The sequence below is a fragment of the Hesperophylax consimilis genome, chromosome 31 (assembly GCF_061612785.1).
Source record: "Hesperophylax consimilis isolate HC1 chromosome 31, BYU_Hcon_1.0, whole genome shotgun sequence".
NCBI classification, from domain to species: domain Eukaryota; kingdom Metazoa; phylum Arthropoda; class Insecta; order Trichoptera; family Limnephilidae; genus Hesperophylax; species Hesperophylax consimilis.
The window spans coordinates 9419838-9446662 of record NC_142866.1 but is presented as its reverse complement, the minus strand read 5'-3'; the positions used below and the strand labels follow the sequence as shown (position 1 = coordinate 9446662).

Sequence of the window (26825 nt, the reverse complement as noted above, 5' to 3'; positions counted from 1 at the left end):
CTTCTGATGTTCACGAGAAAGAGGGTGGTTTCTAAGAAACAACAGTTTATTAACACTATATTACAGTTAAAATTTGTATTTAAATACACTTCCGGCGGGAAGGGTAGTTCTACCTCTTACGCCGGTCCCACTTGAACGGCGGAAAAGGCATTGCTGTCCGATAATTTTACATCAATCTCTTTGTAAGGGTCCAAACTATATGTATATGTATTTAAAAATGTGAACCAAGTCTTCCCAATCTTCAAATTCTTGTCTTTTGTGTGGAAGAATATTTTATGAAAAGAAAACTATATTTAAACCCATAGAACCTAGAGATAGAATATTTTTAGGAATGAGCGTGCGCTCCTTTATAATAAATATTGTTTGCATAAATATAAGTAGTATTATCTGCATAGGTATTCCAAATATTTGTACACACTTTAATTCTGAACTTTTACGCTTAACTATGATGAAATATACTGGTAATTATTATTATTGTAAGGTTTACATATATTATTTAATGTATCTCCCTTAGCAGGAATATCCTGTGTCGAGACTAAAAGTTTTTCGAGACTGCTAGTTTAAAAGCAGTGGCGGCTCTACTAAGAAGGTAATTTGGTCTATGACCCCCCAAAAATATGCTTCAATAGTATTAATATAAAAAAGGATTTAACAAGTACCCGATTATTAATTTAGTTTTAATTTTCGTGCAGATTTGTACATTTAACTGAAAAGCTATTATGTGTATCATGTCTTCTGTGGGTCACTTTAATTTTTGTCCCAAAACCATCTCCTTTCTTTATTGCTATACAAACAAAGGAGGTAAACACTATCATTTCTGACGTATGCTTAGTATCAAACAAAATTTATTTTTAAGGGGTTTTTGGACATAGAGAGACAGCGGTGAGATAGAGATATCTACGACCTAGAATTATTAACGTACTAGAGGGAGATGTGAAAAAATGTCAGTCGAAAATTTTTTGTATGATAAACGATAACGATCTTGAACTTGAATATTAGTTTGCGAAATTAAGTTCATCATTGTTGACGTAATTTGCTTGGAATAATTTAAAAAGCCCAATTATGTGGATATCAATCATTGAATAATGACAAACATATTCAAATAAAGTGACAATTAGTTTATGTTACAAAATAAAAAAAATAAAGAGTTTAAAAACGATATTTTAAAACAAAAAGTTATAATTTTTGCCAGTGGTTTTGCGGCTACAATAAAATGATGGTATAGGTACTTTTGCTTTCATTGTTTACTTTATAAATCTGCTTATAAACTAAAAATGGACTGAAGTTGGAGTTAGTGATTTAAAAAACTTTTAATCTGAGAAGATCTCTCAAAAGTCAAAATAACATTCATTAGTTATATGTGTAAATAATCAGATAAATAATCTTAAATTAAACAATATTGTACTACCCGTTTCAAAATATGTGAGTACCGGCAAATTAATTACATAAATACATTGGCATTTTTATAATATTCACTAAGCATTAGCAATATGTATTATCATTTCATATACTTTTTTTTTTCGATTGACCTTCCACTTCTGGACTCCTAGAGCCGCCTCTATTTACAAGTATTTTTCTTAAATAGTAAGTACATTTTTTGATAGTAACGTTTTTTTGATAAGTTGGAACGAAAAATATTTGACAAAATTCTTATTCGAGTGCTGATAGCCTCCATTCAAAGCTCTGTTAAAACCGTAACTCTGATTTGGATTCCTGGATATGTTGGCATCGTGGATAATGATACTGCGGATTCCTTGGCAAAACAAGGAGCATCCAACCCTATTGTTACCCTAATAAACCACATTCCCTTATCTGACATTTTTTCCATCGTCAATGATAGATCCCCCAATGTTTGGTCTGAGCATTGGCACATTGTTAGTCAATCCAAGGGAGCCTGATATGTCTCAAAACATAGGACTATCCAATCAAAACCGTATTTTCAACTAGTACAACTTTAATGAATCATTTTTGAGCCTTTGATAATGAATCTATTACTGTTTATTTTTTATGCTTCCGATTTTGTTGTCCGGGTTAAATCTTCCCCATAGGAAAAACTAAACCCTTCCACTCACTTTTCCACAAATGATCAGCTAGTCAATCAGCACTATGCAAGTGCATTATATAAGTAAAATAAATACAAAACAATACAAGAACAACAACACGTCAACTCACCAGAGATCAAATGGGAAAATAATTCACCGACTCCAGATATTTTCATATCAGAGGGTTCGGCTCGGTAGAACTTCTAACAGGGCCTATAAATCCTACTGATCCCTAATTTAATTAATGTAATTAAGTAAATTTTTTTTGGTAAGTATTATTCCTAACAATCTTTTAAATTTTTCAAATAATAATGCGGTCATAATAATAAATTCAACCAATTAAAAACTGTGGACCAAATAAATTATTTTACATTGTTGTTAGTATGGAAAAATTGGCTACATAAAATTCAACAACCCTGTGACAATACTAGTCCCCCCACTCGTCTCCCACCCTGCTTCACTTTTTACTGGACAACAAACTTAACTGTGAAGGCAAGCAAAATAAAAACTAACAAACAACTATTTATTGAACAGGTTGAACAATGTTAGTAACACTTTTATGCACAAGGTTTCACACTAATAATGGGTTACCCAATACCTGCAGTAGCGATTCTTCCCATTGTATTTCAATCTGTTTTGACCCATCTTGTCTACAGATTCAAATATGTTGGATGTTTATTGGTTGGTGTTTGTAACTGTGACTATTGTAAGTCGTAGGGTCCGAGGAGACTGTAGGTGAAACTGTGGGATTGCAAGTAACTAGCTGGTTACTTGACAGCCTTCGTGTTACGCTCATTTCCATATCGTCTCCGCCCTGAACCTCGGGCTGATTCCTAATTCGCCAGCAACATCTTCTTAGCGTTTCTGTCCACTTTCTATCCATAATTATTTGCGCTCTCTGAAAAGGAAACATTCTAAATTATAGACAAATAATCCAAATTCTGTTATGTTTATAAAGTTTTTTCAATTTATTTATTCGTGTCCTGTTTTTGCAAAGTTTATAAAACTTTGCATCACCGATATTGATATATGCTTAAACGTTTTCATTGTTCTATGAGAATATATGAATGAATATACTTTGAGAGATTAATATACAAACTTATCTACTACACGATTTAAATAAAATTTGAAATTATCACCCACTTTTCGGGGTACCTTTTTACTATTTTTTAAGTATTTTCCAACTCGGCAATGATAAAAAAATTTGTACCTACTCTGTACTGGAACATTCTTGCTTATAAATGTTATCTATGGATGGTTTTACTTATTTACTAATTAGCTACTAAATTACTAGAAATGATTTCTGTAGTGGGATATGATACTTAGGACGGGTTGTTTGGGAGTATTTGAACAATTCATCAAATTTCAACATTCATTTCTGGGATCTGTGAAAGTCCAATTCAAGTTCTGTTATTATATCATTATAGGCTAGTTGCTTGACAAAACTGAAATAAAAACAGAACTTTAAAAAATCTTTCACAGAACTTGAAAATGAACGTTGAAATTTGATGAATTGTTCAAATACTCCGAAACAACCCGTCCTTAACAAAATCATAATGCAGGTAAATCATAAAAAAATTCTTAATAATAATATGTAATTAGATTATTTACTATCTAAATGATTGGCATTTTGAGCTATAACTTAGACTTATGAATAATAAGTTACATCTAAGATTTATCACTAGTGACTTACAACTAATATTTATAACTAGTTACTACTTACAATGTTACAATAAATTAAGACTTAGGTAAACTAGTCCCAGCGAGAGCTTGTGCATACATCATTAATGATCTTCTCGAAAAAGACAGAAGATACTAGAACGATGACGTCACATATGACCTTTCGCGGGATCTAGCACAGCAACTAATAATATATTTGTTTGAAATATTACTTACTCTGATTTCACTCATTCGGGATGCGTATATGATTGGGTTGCATAGGGTCTTGAGAATTATGAACAAATTAGTGATAACGCAAATTATGAATGTGACAACCGGTTTGAAGTAATTCATATCAATTATACAATCATCACACACTGTTAGGAAATATATAGTGCCTGGAGCCCACCCAGCCACATAGCTGCCTAAAATTAATAAGGTGGTATTCAGAGCCTTAACATGGGCCGTGAGGATTTGCTCCTCTAATATCTGAAAAGAAAAAAAAATACATATATATGTAGTAGTATTTACAGATTTATTTTAAATTAATTATCGGGTGGCATAAAATTTACTTCAAAATGGATTTGAGCCATATTTGGCAGTTAACTTATTTGTTGACAACTTATATTGTCATTGTAACACAACATATATGCAAACGTAAACATTCTGAACCGTTTAACTCAAATTTATCTATAAATGAAATACAATAATTTACACCATTAATATATATTTTTAGTTTGTTAACTCAAGTGTGGCTAGTTAATGTTATAATATTATACTAACCTCATTAATGCCACCATTTCTTCGGATAAATATGAAGTGAAGTCTGACGGCATAGTAAATTCGCACATAGATAACTACCATCATTATAAACGGACATAAAAAGATGCAGCAAAAAATCAGGCGAAAGTGCCAGTACCTCAGAAACCTGCAACAAAACATAATATTAAAATTATACACGGTGTCCAGAAAGTCGTAAAAAGTAATTAAAAATGAGGCTTATGTTTGGTAAAATCATGTATGCAATGAGTAATGAGATGGTTTGGGCGATGAACAAAGAAATAAATGTAGTTTGGGAGGCAGGTATGTACTTCCACCCCGGAAACCATTTATTGGATAACCAACACCTCTGACATAGGTCACCCTAAGTGGTTCGCTATGTTTGGTGACTTTGCCGGAGTGGCCGGGTTCATGAGGTTTGTGCAGGTCTTGGCGGTAGATGCGCCTGCCCACCAACTGCATGGCGGGCAAGATCGGGTAGGGCCCCTTTGACCGTTAAGATGTGCAGTTGTGCTCGAGAACAATGACAAACTTTCAACATGAGGCGTGTTGAAACAAAGACAGCAACCTCCACCATTGGTGTAAAATGAGTTAGATATGGCGATGGATAGAGAATCAAAAATACTATCGACTGCTGCAAAGGTTTCGGAGCATAAACGACAATATTCCATACATTTTTGAATTTTAATATTTAGTTCCACAACAAACATGGCGATTTCCTTCAGGTTACGGGACAAAAACAGCAGTTTTTGTTTGAGCCAATCAGAGACCCAGAAATATGATATTTAAAACCGCCACCCCATACAAAGTGTGAACAGCTGGTGTGATACATAAGGTATTGGAAAAATACAAAAAAAAACATTTATTGCATTTTACTCAAAATGAAAAGAAGTGGAGATTGCTGTCTTTGTTTCAACACGCCTCACATTATCGATAAATCCTTTATCTATCGACTATGCTAGATACCCCGATATACATTATACAGGGTGTATCGGCACGTACCCGACAAACTTTAACCAGCTATTCCTTAGCACATTTGGAGTAAAAAATGTTATGGGCACTTTGCTGTCCGGTAACATTTTTTTTTAATAAAAAATTTACTATATTATAATTTACTATACTACATATTTTCACCACATGTCACCACTCTTTTATCCTTTGTCAAAGTTTGAAAACCCACCTGGCAATATTTTATTCGAGTTTTGTTGAATAATATACGTACGTACCTACATTAGCGCGCTTTTACGATCACAACGAAATGGCATGGCACCATTCGTCTCATTTTTAGCTATTATTATTTAGTGTGTATGAAAGAGCGAACACGCTTTTTGACACACTTGCTAATAACAGCTGTTGAACACGAGAAACAATGCCAATGACAGTGACGGAGTGTGGATTTTTTTATCATTTTTTGTATTTAATTGAAAAAAAATGTTACCGGAAGGCAAAGTGCCCATAACATTTTTTACTCCAAATGTGCTAAGGAAAAGCTGGTTAAAGTTTGTCGGGTACGTGCCGATACACCCTGTATAATGCAACGTGCTTGCATTGTACAATTGTACTAAATACCTAGTATATTTTATCTAAATTTTTGAAATCACAAAAATTATTTCATGAATAGATATAAATATGCAGAATATGCTTACGTGTAACCGCATTCGGGGAGCTGGAATCCATCACCAGGAATCAATCCAAAATAGGCGAAGAAGAAAGCGGTGGGTGCGATCCACAGGGAGGCGAGCACGCAGGCGGTGAGGTGGCGGGTCACGAGGGCAAGGTTCTTCAGTGGGTACACGATGCCGATGAAGTGGGCTATAGCAAGCACCAGTAGGTGTAATACTGTCATTATTATGCCTCCAAGCCTACAGAAAGAGGTCAATGTTACATTATGGAAATTACTTGACTCCTCAAGCTAATTTGTTCGGTTTTGGGAACAAACAGCGTTGAGTCAATTTGTTCACTTTTCAGCTAATTAATAGTGAGAATTGGTCTCTTATAAATCATTGTATCTCCCTTTCCATCATAGTTAGAAATATGAACTAAAGGATGTTAGAAAGAGAAAACACCAAGCTTTATATTCAAATATAGAAGTTAACCACAGAATAATTAAAATGTACCTCTACGAAAACATAAGTTCTGACCGCAATTAGGGAAAAAATTATGAAAGTTTGTGAAATTTTTATTCCTTATTTTTATATGAAACGATACAAATTTGAGGTGGCTTTAATATTTATAATACATTTTTCTAATAAAATATGCATTTATTTTCATTATCCGTAATTTTAGTTCAGTTTTTAGATGAATAAACATAATGTGAGCCATTTTTGAATACATATTTTACAAGCACTTATTAGCAATCGATTTAGATATTTCAAACAATATGTACCTACACATCTTTTGGGTTAGACATACGCTACGCAAGGTTGAATTTATCGATCTTAGTAGGCCGTGGACCTAAAAGCCCTGGACAGAGCATTAGTGCGATTTTGTGTGAATGGCATCGAAGCCAAATCTAGGGTGAGGGGAAATTGTCTGGCAGCCATCTTGTGTGACTACTTTTGAACTGTATACAAAGTGGTGTTTAATGAATTAATATAATTTTGATTTTTGGGGTTATTTGATAATGATAAGGCAAGGAATGGAATACGTCATTAAAAAATTTAAGAAGTTTGGCATTTTCCATTCATCGTCCCTCTCACCCCGCAGCATTAAATTGTTCTCGAATTGCTCTCAAGGGTTTTTAGGTCCATGTAGTAGGCACCTAGTAGTCCTAGTACAGACATAATCACAATACGCCACTGCTAGCACACCAAGAATAAGTAGTTACAATCGCATACAATAATGTAAAAAGCGCAGAGTCAATCAATTGTTAGGTTTCATTTTTATTTCTCAAATTATCAAAATTTTTAACCTAAACTTATCATTTAAATCATCTGTACGAATGTTCTTCCCATCCATAGATATCCAAATTAATAGACTTGCCCTAAAGTGAAATCTGGGCATCATTTCGATGAGGTGTTGGCAAACCACCTGACCATATTTTTGGCACCAGGAGGGTTCAAAAATGCTTTGAATAAACTATGGAATCAGACGTACATTTAACACTGAAGTTCATACACTGAAATAACCAGACCATGCGCAGAAAAGTAAAGTTTACAAAAGTAAGGCGAAGGTTTACAGCGCTGTCCTTTGTGGGTCTTTTCTGCGCAGGATCTGCATGTTCATTTATAAACTAATCGCCTGACATAGCAATGCTAAACTTGAGTGCGGTGGATAAATTAAAACACATTTGTTAAAGTGTAACAATACACAAAATTTTGGAAACAAGCTATATTTGGATTTTCGAAATGTAGTTAAGTTTTTTACGCAGCCAGCAATTTGCGCCCTTGAAAAAAGAACTAGTAATTCTTGAGTGGATTTTATTTTCTAGGACCGAATGGTGATATTACAATGCGAGTTGCCTGAATACTGTCAGATTCACTCATTGACAGATCACCAAAAATGGGACGGTCACGTCGCCCCCCGCACTCCACGAAAGTTTGTTTGTTCCCCTTTCCCCGATTAGCTCGTCATTTAATATTTCCTTCCCCAATTCTACTTGGATTACAAAAAGAATTACACTTCAAGTTCGTCATGCGAAACAAGTTGGTAATTAGAATCATTTTGCATGAAGTCGGAAACATTAATAAAGCTTGCTCATTTCAGATGTAATATTAGATTTAGTTGATTTTCATGAATATTTAGATAATTGTTTTCACTTTTATTTGTGCCATGTGCCCTCTCTTAATTCGTATATATCTGCGGAATTTTTGCAGGGATCATCATACACAACACACTTTATGAACATGCAGTAGAATATTAACTTTTAGTAAATACTAGCTTTTTGCCAGTTGCAGGCAACTATATGGAAAAAATGAATTAATGTAAAATGATGTGCAAAATAAAATTATGATTCGCTTTGCTTTTAGCCCGAAACTAATGGGTAAAAATGTGGTGTGTGATCTGATGTTTGAATATAGATGAAGCAAGAAGTGTGTGCCTACTTTTATATTTTTGATTTGATGTTCTATCCACGAGGATGTTAATACATGTGGTTGACGCAATGAGTTTGTCCCTACATTTACATAAATGATTTTATTTATAAATGTGGATGAAGCAAGGTGTGATGTACACGAATGTATTATAATATTGGTATGTGTGTGCCTAAAATTATCTTTTTGCCAGTTGCCGTCAACTAGTGGGGAAATATGTGGTGAGTGAAGTAATGTTTGAATGTGGATGAAGCAAGGAGTGTGTGTCTATTCTTATATATATATTCATGTTTGAATGTGGATGAAGCAAGGAGTGTGTGTGTCTATTCTTATACACGGTGTCCGGAAACTCGTAGTACAAGCGGGAAAGTGGAGAATCTACACCACATGGGGAACCCAAAAAAACATAAAGTTTTTTGATTTGAGCATTTTCAAAAAAAAAAAAAAAACAAAAAAAAATATTTTTCGGCTATTTTAGGGTTAAAGTTTTTTCTGGTGTTTAGGGTTGAATAACAGATGTTTTAACCCTGCAGAGCAGAAATATTTTATGATTACACCGGGTTAAATGAAGGGTGATTTCAAAATAATGCTTCAAATCCGAGTTTCTTCATTTGTTTTACTTTCAAATAGTTTTAATTAGTTGGGTACTTTGATCTTCAGTAATAATTTATAAGAATTTGATTAAAAAAAAAAAAAATAAAATAAAATCAACTTCAAACTCGATTTACTCGATAACGATAACTGTATATACAGGGTGTCCGGAAACTCGTAGTACAAGCGGGAAACTGGTGAATCTACATCACATTTGGAGTCGATTTTGTAGTATATTTTTTTTTTTATTTGAGCTTTCGTTATCGAGTAAATCGAGTTAGAAGTTGATTTTTTTTTTTTTTTTTAATCAAATTCTTATAAATTATTACTGAAGATCTAAGTACCCAACTAATTAAAACTATTTGAAAGTAAAACAAATGAAGAAACTTGGATTTGAAGCATTATTTTGAAATCACCCTTCATTTAATCCGGTGTAATCATAAAATATTTCTGCTCTGCAGGGTTAAAACATCTGTTGTTCAACCCTAAACACCAGAAAAAACTTTAACCCTAAAATAGCCGAAAAATATTTTTTTTGTTTTTTTTTTTTTTTTTTGAAAATGCTCAAATCAAAAAACTTTATGTTTATTTGGGTTCCCCATGTGGTGTATATTCTCCAGTTTTCCGCTTGTACTACGAGTTTCCGGACACCGTGTATATATACATGTTTGAATGTGGATGAAGCAAGTACGGTCTTAAAAATTACCTTTGAACTATTACAAAATAAAATAAATTTAGCTCAGCGTATTTTTATTTAATCTAAGCAGGTACCCGGTATGCGATAGATTTTTTTTTAAATTGCATCAATCTTCATACAAAAACAGAGGCTATTAGTAATGTGTGGATTGATGCGAAACGTCACTGAGAAACAGCAATTTGTCAATCGGTACAGATCGCACATATAGAGATTTTCAAATCGATGAATGAATGGTTCCCGGGGTGGCGGTACCCAAATTAAATAATTATAATAAAAGTGCAAAATTTTATAAAACGCGCTATGTAAATTTTGGCTTAAAAAATTATAATAAATTTTGTTATTTTTAGGGCCTATATATTTTAAATAAAAAAAACAATCAACCTGAATGCGCCATACAAATTTTCATCATTAAAAAATAAATCATCATATCATAAATCAAAAAAAAATAATAATAAAAACCGTTTAAACATAACGTTATACACTACGAAAAAAATCGTAAATGGATTTAACTGGGTCCAATCCACATCCAACATGATCCATTTCCTTGGACCGCAGTGGGAGGGATGGATTCATATGGTTACTCCTGGACACACTGACCCCCAGATTATTATCCACCTCTCATACCTTTTTCCTTCCCAGAACTTCCTCTACTTCCTTTCCCTCAAAATACCTCCACACAGCATCCCCAAAGATGACTTAAGCCCTGAGGTTTTTTTTTCCTCCGGGCCTCCTATGTGGATAAAATATTTTTAAAAATAGGGATGGCATTGCAGGGCCGCCATTGGCCCCAGGGACTTTTGTGCGGTATTTATAAAAAAATGACTTATTAATCGACAGTTTGCATGGTTTGACTTATCAGCGGAAAAATTACGTTTTACCGACCGGAAGTTTTAGAAATGAACAAAGTTAAAGATGCAACGAGGTATTTTTCTTTAGGTGCGTTTTCAAATATGATACAGTAGATTCAGTGCCGGTCCTGTGCGGGCGCAATTGGAGCGGTTTACTCCGGGCGCCGACCTCCAAGGCGCCAAGGCGCTGATAATACTCAACACTGTCACTAAAAAATCATCATAAAACACTGAATTATTAAATATCATCTCAAACAATAATATTCTTTATGAAGTAGGTAGGTACATATTAAAAATGAATCTTCCAGAATGATCCCACTTACTAATAATAATTCTAAAAGTAATTATTGTTCTTGTGTATCCATTATTCTCAAAGTGGCGCTGAACAAACTAAAAGCTTTTTGTGTGCATTTTGGTAAATTTTTATAACCTAATTGATTGACCCTTTTCGGAGAGATAATGATTATTGTGACATTTTATTATTATTATCTTAATTGAGTCTTGAGACGAGTCATAAAACAAATCTACCATTATTGTAAACATTCTGTTCCATTATCAGCGTAAAGGTAAAAATAAGAACTTATTGGTTCGCGAGTTACAATTCACTACGGTAAAGGGTTCACCCCTTCTTCTACGTTCCAAAAATTGGGGCCTGAATATGAATAATTTCTGTCTCTGAATAAAACTACGCAGAACGTCAGTCAAATAGTTGATATTTCACAATATTAAATGAACCAGGTACAAAAGATTGCCATTTTTGCTTATTCGAGGAATTTTGTTAAAACTTCAATCTCAATAAGTTACGAATGTGAATTTTGAAAATAATAATTATTTCTTTATTTTAAATTTCCTTGCAAGGATGTGATACACACAAAATCCTGGTTGTAGGACAAATCGGTTTTGCTAGATTCGTACTTATCTGAATGAATCGATTTAGTGGTCAAAATCTGAAGAGCTGAAAAACATCAGTAAACATTCTTATAAGATTCTTATTATAACTCGATCCCCGTGAAAATTATGATAAAATGTATCTTGCAAACTCAAAAAAGTTGGGAACCCTTCTACTGAAATAAAATTCTTATATTTATCGGTGAACAGTCGCGGCGAAAGCGTTAACATCAAAGCGTTTGACGAGAAGGCGTTTAAACAAGCGTTTCTTTGCATCGGTTTACAGGCAACAAATCATGGACCGGTGGAAGCGTTTCGGCAACGATTTACGGGGCGCCAATCGCGGATAGGATCGAGAAAGCGTTTAATAAAGAAGCGTTTCTTTGCATCGGTTTACGGGCGGCCAATATGACGGGCGTATAACTGTATAGTGAGAAAGCGTAAGGCGATGCCATACGTCGTGTGACATTTTGAATCAAGCCGCTAACAATAACACTCCTTATGTAGATGGCGATAAGGTTTAAATTCCCGTTCAACACCATCCGACTTTTTTTGATAATTACAAGAAAAAAACATTTCCAATGAGTGGCCTTTGTTTTATTTTGCGGGCGTTCAGGCTCAAATATTTATTTTTTTACGATCATTTTATAAATAACTTAATTTGCCACATTATACAATAAAACCGTAACCGAAAATGCGTTCGTAAGTAGGAGATTTTGAACTTTAAAGCAGTTTTAATATGCGTGATACAATATTTTTTCTAGGCTTATTAAAAGACTTATCTAAAAAATACTGGATCATCTAGTAGGCCAAGATGTGTTCTACTCGCAGTATTTAATTAAAGCATCTAAAAAATTTCTAAGTGATCAAATTTTCAAACCAAAAAAACATGAATTTGCATTGCTACGTATGGCATCGCCTGAATGAGAAAGTATTTCTTTACTTTGATTTACGGTCAGAGTATTGCTTACGGACGGATAAGGGTTCAAGGTGGAAGCGTTTAACGAGTAAGCGTTTCTTTGCAATCGTATTGTGCTCTATTGGAATCATTTCGCGCGGGATTATTGCAGGCCTTGTTACACGTTTTTTAAAACGGTAATCCCAAAATCCACAAAACTGTTGCAACCGTTTTTGAACATAAACGAAAAAAACTGTTTCACGTTATTTTACCCACCTCTAAATATGTACCCTCCCACGCGGTACTCAAAAGAAGTAATTATAATAAATAAGCAAAATGTAAAAAAACATCGCTATATAAAAAAAAATGTTAAATCAACTCAATTTGCATTTTCACAACCAAAAAGTAGCAACTTTAGTTATATCAAGTAAAAATAGTTCCAATGCCGAGATACGTCAACCCGAATGCGTCATAGGTACAAATTATTATTATTCGAAAAAACCGTCATATCAAATTTAAAAAGAATCATATGAAAAATAGTTCCCACACAGTGTCTAGGTAGGTACACAGATGATTTCGCACATAAACCGAATAGGTACTTTTTAATTTTATTTAATATCATCATGAAATTTGTAATATTTAATAGAAAAAGTACCTACCTAAAAATAATTTTCACATTAACAGCCTAATCAATAGCGCCTTCTGATTGGCTCTCGCTCATGATTGGTTGGAGATGTTAGGCTAGATCAGGGTCGTTCAGGGACATTCAGGGTAATAAGTAGGAGATTTTAAACAAAAACAAATTGAATAAAAAAAAAAAAAATATTTTAAAGAAGAAAATGTTTTTTTGATGGAAATGACATCGATCACTTGTCCACCTCTTAAATTCACCAACGTGTATGCTCTTTTCCTAATAAATAATTTTTAATAACTGTAGGTACGGAAATATTTAAAAAAAAATACAAATCGTTACTTATTTTTTGCACCTTTATCTCTTAACTGAACCGCCCAACTCCATTTCCCTAAAAAAATGTTGGATCCGTTTAATAATAATAATAAAATAATTAATATATTTATCTAGCGGTAGTTTTTATACCACCCTACAAAGAACAGTTTTTCGTAAAATGAAAAACCTGAATAAAAAAACGTTATTGCGACCGATTATTAACATTGCAAAACCGTCTGTCTACGATATTTTCCGAAATTTTAAACGTCGTTTTTATTTGGAGTACCACCGTATTCTGTTATTGATTCTGTTATGCGACGGCGAAAACAATTTTTTTCGATCCTATTTATTAAAGCTCGTGGGCGATTTATCTTGTCTGAATCGATATTCGAGGCAAACTGAACCTTGAAAGCTTAATCCGATTATTCTGTTTCAAATTTTAGGTTTTTCGTTTCGTTTGAGAGTTGCTAATATTGTCTTCAATGATCAATAATTTATTGTTCGCTTTTATACAAGCACTAGCGCAGAACTGTGAAAAATTACTGTATAGTCTGATTTCTCGACAAATCTCGACAATCAGTTCCAATTTTAAAAATGGCAATTAAAATAACTTTCTGTTCAAAATATTATATCATATTATATAGGTAGGTACTTTATCGCTTATCGTCAAACAACAATCAGTTCCAATTTTCAAATGACGCTTAAATTCAAAACAAAATGGAGTTCGCTGAATCAGATTTCAATGATCTTTGAATGAAACAAAATTTTTACGGAGATATAACAAAAAGGCATAAAATCCCTGAAATATTTAATGCATTACCTGAAGACATAAAAAGAGAGACATCTGTCTCTAAAATAAAATAAAAATCAGTTCTTTCTGCCTCCCTAAAACACGAAAACGTATAACTAAGTATACATTATATTTAACTAAGTATAAGTATAGATTTATACTTAAGTATGTTCAGTTTTCAAAAATCCACAAACATTTAAGATTCTCTACATATCTTACGTCCGAAGCCACCTAGAGTATGCATCAACAGTGTGGAACCCTCATAGTTCTACATATAAATCAAACATAGAAAGAGTTCAGAAAAAGTTTTTGAAATATGTCTCTTATCGCATGCGAAATGATGAAAACAATGTGTCCATGAACCATAAAACTCTTGATCAACGCCGAGATATCAGAGACCTAGTAATGCTATATAAGATAATCCACTATTTTATTGATAGCTCATACCTTTTACAAAATATTCATTTCAGATGTCCATTAAGAGTAACTCGATCTCCGGACACATTTTATATTCCTAAAAGCAATACTAATTATCTTGAAAATGTATTTATAAGAAGAAGCTGTCGCACCTTTAATAGAAAAAAAAAAAAAACTAAAGCAGACTTATACTTATGTCATGCGATGACCAGTGTTTTTTGATATAGTGTTCTCTGCGTGCAGTTTTATCTTTTATAAGCATATACTTTTTAATATAAGTGTGTTTGTCGGAAGTGACTTGCCGGGTAAGTATGTTTTGGTATCTTTTCTAAATAACAAATGTAGATCCTAGGAAATAAATTGTACAGCGCCCTTGAGGTGATTTTTCACAAAAACGGCGCTCTACAAATTATCCAATTATTATTATTATTATGCACAAATATCGATGTGTTCAATACGAGCCTCACAGGATTCATAGCATTCCTAAGAGAGTAGCGTTCGATCGTTGCGGGAAACTTAGTAGTGTTAGTGTGTGTATTGTTTTTGTATGGGTTGAATCTGTAGTATTTTTATTATTATTTTTTTTAATTTTCCTTTTCTACTAGTTAGTATTTATATTGTATTGTATTATTTATATTCATATGTTTTTCTACCTATATATAAAATGAATCTTCTGTGGAAACTTTACTGGTTTATGCAACTTGGTAAAAATGATTTGTATTAAAATATATTTGTATAACTGTTTGTTTCCCAAATAAAATAAAATAAAATAAATAAAAAATAAAATAAATGTATGTATAATAACTAATATGCAATATGTAAAAAGACGTACCGTACCTATAAGATGGACGTAACCTAGTTTTAGTATACTGCAAAAATTTAGAGTACCTACCTAATGCATCATGTAAAAAAATATATATGTATATATTTATTTAATTAAAACCTAAATCCAATTATCAAGATACAATACTTATCAATGAATAAATTAAAGTTAATTGTTAGAAAAAAATAATGATAATACCTTTGTATATTGAAAAATTGTAAAAATGAGAGTTTTCTTACAATCAAACTGAAAATTACTCAGTTTTATAAGATACTATTAAAATAAAACTGAATAAATAAATCATTTAAAAAAATTATGAAGAAATAACCAACGCACGTCACAGACAACCTAAATTAGTATGTTTGATGATAGAAATAATAGAAGTGTGATAGAAATAACAAATAACCGCCATCGGAATTTCTAATAATTGTTTTGCGGCGAATAATTATTGTGTCTGGAAATATTGATTTTAAAACTGAGCTAACGTTTATTTAATGTATTCCGAGGAAAGAAAAATAAATAAGAATCGAAAAAATGAAATATTATCCAAAAAATACAACGGTCGAGTGTCTTTCATGTATGGATGTACGGCCGTTCCTGTAAATCCATAATCCCCGTGCGAAAATTTTGATACTGTGTTTCGTTCGACTATTACAGTAGTACAGCATAACAATAGCACCTTTGATAGCTCAGTTGGTAGAGCGGTGGACTGTAATGTGGGTACGTCTTTGATGATTATTACCATAGATTTGAAATTCCTTAGTTCCGAACATCGCCTGAAATGTTTCTAAACAATTAAATTACAACTTTTCCCTTTTAATACAATGGCTGTTTTGACGTGAAGAGAACCAGAACCGATTCATTGTTTGCATTTTAACGACCTATTCGGAAGCCAATAAAATTACGTTTCAGCTGGCTTTTGTAAAACTTCAAAAGTATTCACGTAATTGTTGAAAGCATCGAGTTTTACCACTTTTAATATTGCCGTCACGGGTTTCCGTTTTGTAGCTTTGAATGTTTTAATTCCTTGATAGCAAAATGTCGAAAACACATTGCATGCCAAGGGCGGAGATTAACGGTTAATGAGTGCAAATGAGGCAATTTTAAAATTTCAGGTTCAGGCTCATAAAACACAAAACATAAAGCTGATAAATGTTATAGTAAAATTATATTTATGTTAAATTTGTGGTTTATTTTCATTCATTCACACGATGCAGTTATTTCCTAGCTTTGCTCTAGTTTCATCGAGCTTTTTTTAAAACACTTTCGGCGCGCCTAGGGGAGTAAATTTTTTATGATTCATTTTCTTAGGGTAGGCACAGCTTTTAAGCCATTGTGGTCTGCACGTCACTGTATAATAGGTATGATAAAACACTAAAACTTTGGAAGGAGATATACAAAGAAATGATTTTGTTTACAATATTTTCACAATAAAATGTGCCACGTGTGTCACGAGGACTTGAGGAAAAGCCGACTCGATGAGCTTTATGTAAGTCTGCAATTTGTTTTTAAAACCCAAAATAAAACATGTTATGAAACGTGCTGATATTTAGTCTTCTGTCTTATTATAGCTTCTCTTATAGTAGTCCCAGAGAGAGGTCGTAGGTGACGACATCATTCTTTATAGTAATATATTCCGTTTTTTTTCGTTTTTTACAAGACGTATGATGACCCCTCTCTCTGGAGCTTCTTTACACACTCGTCTAAATGCTTCTTTAGTTATTACTAGTTCTACTATAGCCATCTGATATGTACAGATAGGTATGCTGAGTCTGTTCTATAGGTGTTTCAATGGAGCCTGCTCTAAGGAGCTAGCAGCATTGATCCCTTGTGCATGTGTGTTTACAATGCTCACAACGCTACCCAACCGGTGACGATACAATTTATCCTGTCTTGATCTGTCTTACAATGATCCTGTCTTTACGCTGTGCATACAGGGGCACCCATGTGAGGTGTCATATAAAAAATATACACTTAAAACTGCATCCAGCAACATAGATAAGCCTGTGTTTTGGACGCTATGTTAGCTAAATTTTCCTCCCTTCTGATGAAATAGATAAAAAAAAATATTGTTTTCTTGAGCAGAAAAACACTTTTATCGGATCTACAGGAGTCGAAAGGTCTTATGTAAATTGGCGACATCAATTTTCTTTAAAATCTCCATAGATCACTCTTCTAGAGGTTATTCATTCAGTGTATCCGGTTTAACATAGTGATATCTAAAAGCATGATTACTTATTAGTCAACTTCTAAACTAATTAAACAAAAATGATCTGTCTTACTTCGATTATGATTTGAGATTTCCAGGACCAAAATTATTATCATCATTATTCATTTTTGTGTTATTATGCCGTGTTGCGCTTCCTCTATATCTAGGCAACGTTTCGGAAAACGTTATAGTGTCCATCGTCATGGGACACATTTGTGTAGATTGTAGTGGAATTTGTTATGATTCAAGTATAATAATTGGATAATTAATACTTTTGTGTTCAAACAATCTTTATTCAATGCTTTGGAATAATAATTTTACTGTAATAAGTAATAATATTATGAAAATATGTTATATTGTAATTGAACATGAACATCCTGTTGACAAACTGCTTAATTGCGGTTTAATGGGATTGTACTTTGAAGAACAATAAAAAAGTAAAAATTGTTTTCCAATACATATATTTATTTAAATTTTTTGAAATTTTATCTTTCTTGAATTTACACTCCGCCTAATATAATGTATATACCTACGAATTTTTGTTGTAAAATCATCGTTTAAATAATCCACGTTTACCTACTCCCGTAGAAATCCATATTCATAAAAACTGGCACGTGAATAAACAGTTGTTAATATTAATATCATCAAAACGGTCATAAAAATCGTAATGGTCTATGGCCGATTCGCTATTCGGTTATTTGGTCTGAATATTTGATTTTATTTAACTGTCGTAAAAATGTTCTCCGTGGTCATCGAATACCCAGAAATATTTTATTTTGTGCAAAATTGTTAAGCTTAATAATACTAAAGAAAATAACTAATCAACTCTCACGACATAGGCAGAGAAGAAAGACAGCCAACTCTTTCTTGACACACAATCATTGCCTCATTGGCAGTGGCGGCCAGCTAATATGTGCTCCCGAGCGCCGAACAACCAACAAGATTTCCGACATGGCTAATCACAATACGAAACTCGGTTCGGTTATAATATCTCATTCAAAAGGTACCTACTTATTAAGCGCGCTTAACTTGCAGACCGACTTTGACTTGTGCCTATGTTCGTAGCAGTTCGTTTTCGATTGCGATCCAAAATTTAACTGCTTTGTCGCATATTCTGTGGAACATTCGAAAGCGTGGGTACATACCAGTGCATACTATTCTTTGCAAATAATACCATATCAAGGACAGCGTTCGGGGTTTTACCACCACATCAGAAGAAACGGTTTATTCAGAAGAAAGTTAAACTAAAACGCGTATGTTTGATATTATTGTCGAAATCATGGTTTCAATTTACCATCTGCTATTTTTCAGCGAATGTTCCGCTTCTTCGATACAAGCATACAAGATAAACTTGTCATTAAGAGATGAGTGATGTTCAGATTACTTATTATCAGTTCAGTCAGTACTCGCCGTTGCCGGGCATTGTCTGTTGCATTTAAAACTTTTCTTACTCTGCGAAAGTTTTGAAGTTTAATTGCAGGTTATATCGATCTTGTAGGTATATCAATTATTAATAAGGCATATCAATTGCAGGTTATACTAATTTATGATTACTTTGTGTTTGTTCAACGTATAAATTAGGAATGAGTTTAAATGTGGAATACATTAAGAACAATAGGTCGAGATTTGAAAACAAAGTGATAATAAAAAAAATGCCGGTTCACCTAAACCTGAACTGATAATAAAACAAGAGTGCAAATCTGGACCGAAGAAGTTTACTCGATCATTTAACAAAACAATGTATAAAAAAGCTTCGTGGCTCTGTGGATGTGATCAATTGAATAGTTTATTTTGTTTTCCGTATTTAATTTACGATGTCGATTCAGTTTGGACAATCAGCGGTGTTACTGATGTAACTCGCTTTTCTGAAAAAATCAAAAAACATAATTCTTGTCATTTACATTTACAAAAAATTTTGGGCTTAAAGGTTTTAGGAAAAGTTGACATAAGAATGCAATTGGATTCAGTCTACCGTGCCTAAGTTAAACACCATAATGAGCTAGTTAATAAAAATCGATACAGGTCAAATTTCCCAGAACATGATTTCAATGTGAAGCTTAAAACATATGACTTCCTAAATAAAGTTCAGTAAAATGGTGAACTCTGTGCAATTTACGCCCGCGACGATTTTTCAAAAGCTAACTGCGCTTTATCAATTTTACAACTTTTTTATAGTACTTGTTTATTAGAAGACTTTTCCGAGACTGTGGAATTACTAAAACGTGTGTTCACCATTCATGACCTTTGGGATGACCTCAGTTGAAAGCTAAAGATGTTTCTCAACGTTAAAAAGAATAAAATCCTTTTTAAACACGTTGAGCCCGGACAGACTGAACGCAATATCAGTGTTAAGCATTGAAAAAAGGTTTATTCAGTCTATGCCTGATTTCAACACGAGAATCATAGAGGTCTTCGCTAAACAAAATGAGCGGAGAATAGAACTTCTTTATAAATAGGTATGTACCTTTATTTAATTTATTTTCTGACTTAATGTTGTAATCCGGTGAACCCCCACATATTTTGACCACCCGCCGCCACTGCTCATTAGCTTCATTAGAACAACGAACGTACAAAGCGGTTCCCGATTACTAAATAAATTAGCAGTCAAAAGGGTGAAATAATGTGATTTGTGACTATGGAAATATTTTCGTTAATATTAAATTATTGCTCATTCGCATTTGTCGAACTCATTCGACGCACGCCGCGTGCAGTCTGGATGAAACTATTTATCATATCATACACAATATTCTGTTGCACATACTCTTAAAATTTTTGATTCAACATTTTGTTTCGCTTGATCGTGTAATGTCTTCCTAGGGCATCTCCTGATTCTTTTTCAATTCATTTGCTTGTTATAATATGTGATGTATGGTAAAAAGTTTGGTATTCATGCGATAGATGGCACTAGTCAGAAAGCTTACTCCAGAGTCCGACAGATGTCTAGAGTGTAGCGATTGCCTGTGGGGTATCATTGTCACACTTCAAGCTTCTAGAAAGAGAGAATTACCAACCCTCGGGTAATAAACAGTGTAGCTAAATCCAGACTTATTTATTGTAACGTAAATAACCTTTTACATTATCACAAGAGTTCCCAACACACTAAATCTGCAAGTAAAGGCAGAGATACAACACTAATAATGCTAATTTCTTCTTCTCTAAATGTCTTTTTCGTTATCTCCTTAATTACCCTTAATTCGGAAACATATTATGAAGCAATCGTCACATTCGTAATATTGGTATTAATACAAATGTTCAGTACGTTTTGTGTTCTGGAAAAGGTCGCCGAAAAGTGTTGTTAAGCTGCTGCCACACGCAAAGCTCACATCAAAAGTTAATGTACAGCGCATCATCTTTTCTACCGACGCACGACGCTATCAAATATTTCTTCCTATGGTAGGAGAGGGGGTCAGTTGAATTCGAGAGCGGCCGAGGAACATAATTTCATCTGTCAAAGTGACAACTTTACTTACTGACAGCTTGAGCACGTTTTCGAAATGGATGATACTTGTCGCCTATTGCTGGATCTGTTGGACAGCTCATCCTCAGATGATGATGCCGCCAACTATATAATTATAAATGCTATTTATAAACTTTTTAGATTTTAAACAATCTGCGCGTAAATAGCGCATTTTCACATAACCTGACATAACCTCTCCGTCGAATCAGGAAATTCGCAGTTCGCACGCCGATCGACGAAAGCGACATATAATAAATTATTGTAAAATAAACTTTCGTCCAAGCCGTCCAACTTTTATCAAAAAACCGAATGATATTACCATATAAACATACTGAGATTAAAAATATGATTAACTTTGAAAGGGCGAAAATTTGTTTACTTCAAATTCAAATATCGATTATATTTATATTTTAAATATATGTTAATTATGTTTGCCAAATAAAGTTTTTTTTATGTTTCTAAATGTACTAGCACACATGAGACGATATGAGCTAACATAATAAATAAGAAATGCATTATTAGGCTGCTTATGTCATGGCTGTCAAAGGGAACACGGAACTTAGTTGGTAGCTCCGTAATTAAAATGACCCCCTCTCCTTTTTACGGCGGAGAGGGGGACGCATAACTTTTCAAATATCGCGTCGGGAGCGGTTACGTAAAATAAATTCGGTTAGCGAAGTTCAGAACCACACTTATAGCGCGTTATCTTTTTACGTGTGTCGGGTCTGTATGGGATTGTATGGCGAGCGCTATTGTGCTTTATATTATCTGTTGATGTGAGCTTTGCGTGTGGCAGCACCATTAGAATAAATCGGTTAACATTGCCCTTGGCTGTCCGCATATAAACCCTACCGCCGCGCCGCCGTAACAATGTCTGCTAAGGCATGTCCTGTCACGCGACACCGTAATCTATGTAGTTTAGCCGGATAACCTAACATTTTGCGCGTTCACTAGTAGAAGAGTTTACATTGTTGATGTCCAGATACTGACATTACCCTGTATCCGAGTGAAACGCAATCCCTAGGGCACTTGAATGCAGTGGCGGTTTGTGACTTTAGGGTGTTCTAGAGCAGTGGTCTCCAACCTTTTACTCGCCGCGGGCCGGTTAACGTCTGAAAATTTTACCGCGGCCCGCTGAGGGTGGTTAGATTAATTGTTAATATTCGTCATGTGTCAGCACGGTTTTTTTACTTCAACGGCCTTGTGTAGGCGGTTACTTAGCGTAAAGATGTTTTCAACAAAAACTTCAATAAGTTTTTTTCGCGGCCCGGTACCGTTTGCTCCACAGACCGGTACCGGTCCGCGGACCGAGGGTTGGAGATCTCTGTTCTAGAGTGCTAATATTACAAAAAATTGAATTATTGATGTTGTTTAGCTGAAAACGATTTTTTAAAATATTTTTTAGAAAATTTATTTTTTGTATAAACACTTTCAGGAAATCCGTACGGTTAAACTGAAATTTCCTTAAAAAAATCAACCATCGTTTTCAGTTACAACAACATCAACAATGCCATTTTTTGTAATATTAGCACTCTACGACACCCAAAAGTCACGAGCCGCCACTGCTTGCATATTAACCCCTATATCAGGTATGCCCGAAAAAGGGTCTAAACTAGAGGACACGCGGTTAAAATCCATTTAAAAAGCTTTCAATTTTTTTTAAATGGACTCTACTTAATTCATTCAATCTCACAACATAACCCAATTAGGGATTCCATTGTGACCACCGGATGCCGGACTCTCGTACGGTATTCACATAAAAAATAATACAGCGTATAGAGTAATAAACTGGTGCAATAGACAATCCGTCAGTGATTAAAAATACGTTTTGTTTAAATAATGATTTTATGTTTCACATTCACATAAATGCTGCCAATGATTCGTTCATAATGATGCTTGAAAAGTTTTCGCACTTGTTCGTTCTTTTCAGAAGTAATTTCAATAGGTTATTTAAAATTATTTATTGGGACCTATTTCTGAAAATTTCCCCCGACTTCAGTTATAATATTTGGTTTTAACCTATTTCCTTCATTAAAGACTTGAATGCTTGCTTATTTATATTTTAATTATTATTTTTTTACAGTAACTAATTACAATCAAAACCTGTTTTTTTAACCATCTGACTATATATATGTACCCGGCTTTGCTTGGGGTTAGGAATGGTTTGGAGTAACGTTTTGAAGTTGTGAATTCTAGTTGTAATTTGAATGGCGAAATTTTTTTTATGCCTTAACACATGGGCATTCCTAGCATGGCGGGTAAATAAATACAAAAAATGTATCCATTGTAAATTTTTCTTGAAATTATTAAAAAAATAAAATCATCCCAAATAGTAATGTGGCGTCCATGTTTTACAGAATTTAGACGAAAGTTTGTTTATATATCTTAATTGTTTGTCTCCCTTTGCGTATAGATTATGTATCGTTTCTAGATTTTTACGTTTTGCTTTCAAATTTTAGTACTTGTTTAAACGTTAGGCTCATATATACTATATGAGCCTAACGTTTTGCTCTATACCCCTCAGATAGCATAAGCAATAGATTCAAAACTAATGGCTTAATAGCCATTCCTATGCTTAGAACGTATAATATATTATTGTCCAAAAATAAAATTTGTGTAACCGAAACTGTGAATTATGAACAATTCAAAAAGTTAATTAAGTCCCTAAAATTGGATAATGATATATTGTAAATTGTAACCCTAATTTTCTTACACTTACTCAATCTGTAAAAAATATATATATTAATTTAATTGTCTATTAATTATTTTTCTAATTTGTTTACCTGATATATTATACCCTTAATCTGTAAAAAGATATATTATTTTAATTATCTTTAAAAATACACTTTTCTAAAATGTGTACCTATGTTAATATTATGTTTGTATTTATATAAAAAGTTTTTGATTATTGTTTAAAAAATCATTAGAACTAAAGGTAAATACTCCTCCCATAAACACGAGCTCCTGGAGCTCAACTTATGGAGTAGTAGAATAATAACGAAAAATATATATCTAAGTAAGTTTGGTGTTTTTAACTTTTAATGGGTCTGATTAAAAATTGTATTAATTAATTGCACTTTTGAACAACAATCAGTTATTTTTTATATGTTTTTTTTTTAAATTTATGTGGGTAACGGTAGGTAGAGAAAATGAAAGATGTGGTTGGTATCACAGTGTCTTTATTTTTGTAGTCTGTGTAGTTGTGTCGGTGTGGATCACGATGTGTCATATCACAGCGGGATTTTAATTTGTTTGTCTCTACCTGCAATTACCCACATTTACAATAATTATTTTGCTGTTAAATAAATTGCGTGAGAGTCAATGGTGAGTGGTGGGTGGCGAGTGGCAAGGGGCAATTGATGAGTGATGCGTGGTAAGTGTTAAGCTGTTAGTTATGAGCGGTGCATAGTCACTTACCTAGCTCCTTCGAATACCAGAAGAAAGCAGTCGGAGGTTCCGGTGTTAATAGATACGGCGGGCAGGAGGCTGTTGATGAGTAATCCGAATCCCATGCAGCCGGCCGAGTAGCCGTCAGCCGCTGCCAAGCTGGCGCTGATACTGAGGGTCGCGGTCATAGGGCGCCGCACCCATATGAGAGACAGCACTATCTTCACGTTTACTACCAGCGACCAGGCGCACAGGGCCACGAGGAAGAAGACAACCGCCACATAGACCCCGACCTCGTTGTTCGTGGATGGGAATCGAGCCGGGGGCCCTTCTGCGCTCCCGTTCCCGATGGTACGGACACTGCGGTCGAGGTACCGCATTATCGCCGGGTGGACCATCCTAGTCAATGTTTATTTTTCGGTAACGAAATCTGAAACAATTTGAAAAAGAAAACTATAATATTTTTGTTGAGTTTAACTTTAAAATGTGATTATACACTCCCAAAGGGGCGACATCGCCCTTCTAGGGACGTTGGTAAGATAAAGAAAGTGTTGGCTTCGAGCGCAAATAGGGGGCGGTGAAGGGCGGAAATGGAGGTCAGAGGAATAAAAAAAAATATATTTTCTTCATGAATTCCAAGTCGTAGGCTCACCGTTGCAAAAATATTTGCAGAATTGTTGATGGATTAATAGCGTCTTATTGTTATTAATAAATTGAAAAGCAACATTTTCGCGTTACAAATATTCTCAAAATGTTGTAAATCCACCCACTTCCATCATTGTAAGTGCAAACTATAACATATCATTTATCCCGAATCGAAAACTATTCGTACAACGGTACATCTATGGTTTTTTATTGTTTCACCTTTTTATTGGTTTTTATCTGATCAGATCTTTTCTGTAACACTTACCAATGTCTTTACTGTTTCAATCGGTTCATTTCATTCAAAATGACAACTAAACACACCTTTAAGTGATACAGAGTCATTAAAAGTGATGAAACAAAAACTTGAAAAAAAACTTGCATAAAAAATAACGAATAATGTATTATTTTATTCAGTTCCCTTTGAGATCGCGTTCGAATACGTGGTATTATCAAGCATTTGGGCAAAATAGCTTCCTATACTATGGTACTAAACTCTACTGCAATATCTCACTCTCATTCAAAACTCATAACAATATTAAAACATTTAAATCTCGAAATAATATAAAATAAAGTCGCTTTTCGCGCCTGTCTGTTTGTGCGCTTAGTTCTTCTAAACTACACAACGGATCGGTAAGGTTTTCACTATCATTTAGAAAATTTCTTCGGGAAGGTTTAAATATATAACATACGCATATTACATTTATAGAAAGTAGAGAAAAGTTGATGTTTTGAAATTAAGTCGTAAAAAAAATATTTCATGTGCTTACATTGCCAACGCTGGCTAAACCTTATGAGATACATCAAATTAATTTACTACGGAATTGTATATCTTAAAATGTCCTATATTAAAGTCCGCGACGGTATATGTCTATCTCCTAAGGATAACTCCAAGCAACGCCGGGTAACGACAGCTAGTCTAATATAAAATGTTACATACAAAGCATAGAAAGATCAGATAAAATATACTGAAACGAAACTGAAACAAAACCATTCAACCACACTAAAAAAGATCGTATAATAAACATATTTATTATTATTATTTCATATTAGCGACTATATAAAACACTATACATACAAAATATTATGGAGATTTAAGTATAGTTATGGTATTTCTTAGTCCTCCTCACTAGAGAGTTTTTTCATTGACCTCGTTCAGCCAGATTTTTATTCTTGATTTGTACTCATTAAACGTTTCTATTTGTTTTTAAATTTACTTCAGAAAATCATATATCATCTCTAATGTTACAAAAAAAGAAAAGAAAAAACAATTATTATTATTATTGATTTTATTAGTGGTCCCCAAGTCTTACAATTCACCGATAATTTTACGTCAGTTCTAAATGAAGTCGCAGTTAGTTAAAAAAATGGAATAATAACGACGATACACATAAAAGATCACGTAAATAAATACTTGAATATTGGTAAATGTTTGCTTTAAAAATCCATCAAGGATTTATGATTTTAACTTTCAGAAGCGTCGAATCGGAACAGATGCAGTGAGCAGAAGATTTATTTCAAATTCCGGTCTTTAATTAATAGTTAGCCACATTTATCTTTAGTTCTTTATTGCTTGGTTCTATGTTACTTTTTTATCCCGGTAATAGATGTCAAGGTCGAAGACTTTTGTATTTTTGTTTTCTTTGATCACATACGTAGTATCTATTCAATACAGATTGACAACAAAAGATTATGTTGTTTCTTGTGCAAATAAAAATAT

At 33.6% G+C, this 26825-nt stretch overlaps 2 protein-coding genes across 3 annotated transcripts in view; one reads left to right on the top strand and one right to left on the bottom strand.

The window, feature by feature from the left end:
- The window catches only part of LOC149409422 (glycosyltransferase 25 family member), a 49410-nt gene that overhangs the window by 10995 nt on the left and 11590 nt on the right, over nucleotides 1–26825 (top strand). The window lies entirely within an intron of this gene.
- On the bottom strand, nucleotides 11–24861 carry LOC149409423 (uncharacterized). Its single transcript, XM_089649761.1, has 5 exons — nucleotides 24494–24861; nucleotides 6128–6343; nucleotides 4485–4629; nucleotides 3939–4190; nucleotides 11–31 (listed from the first exon to the last, which is right to left on the bottom strand). The coding sequence occupies exons 1-5, from the start codon at nucleotides 24859–24861 to the stop codon at nucleotides 11–13; spliced, it is 1002 nt and encodes a 333-aa protein (XP_089505887.1).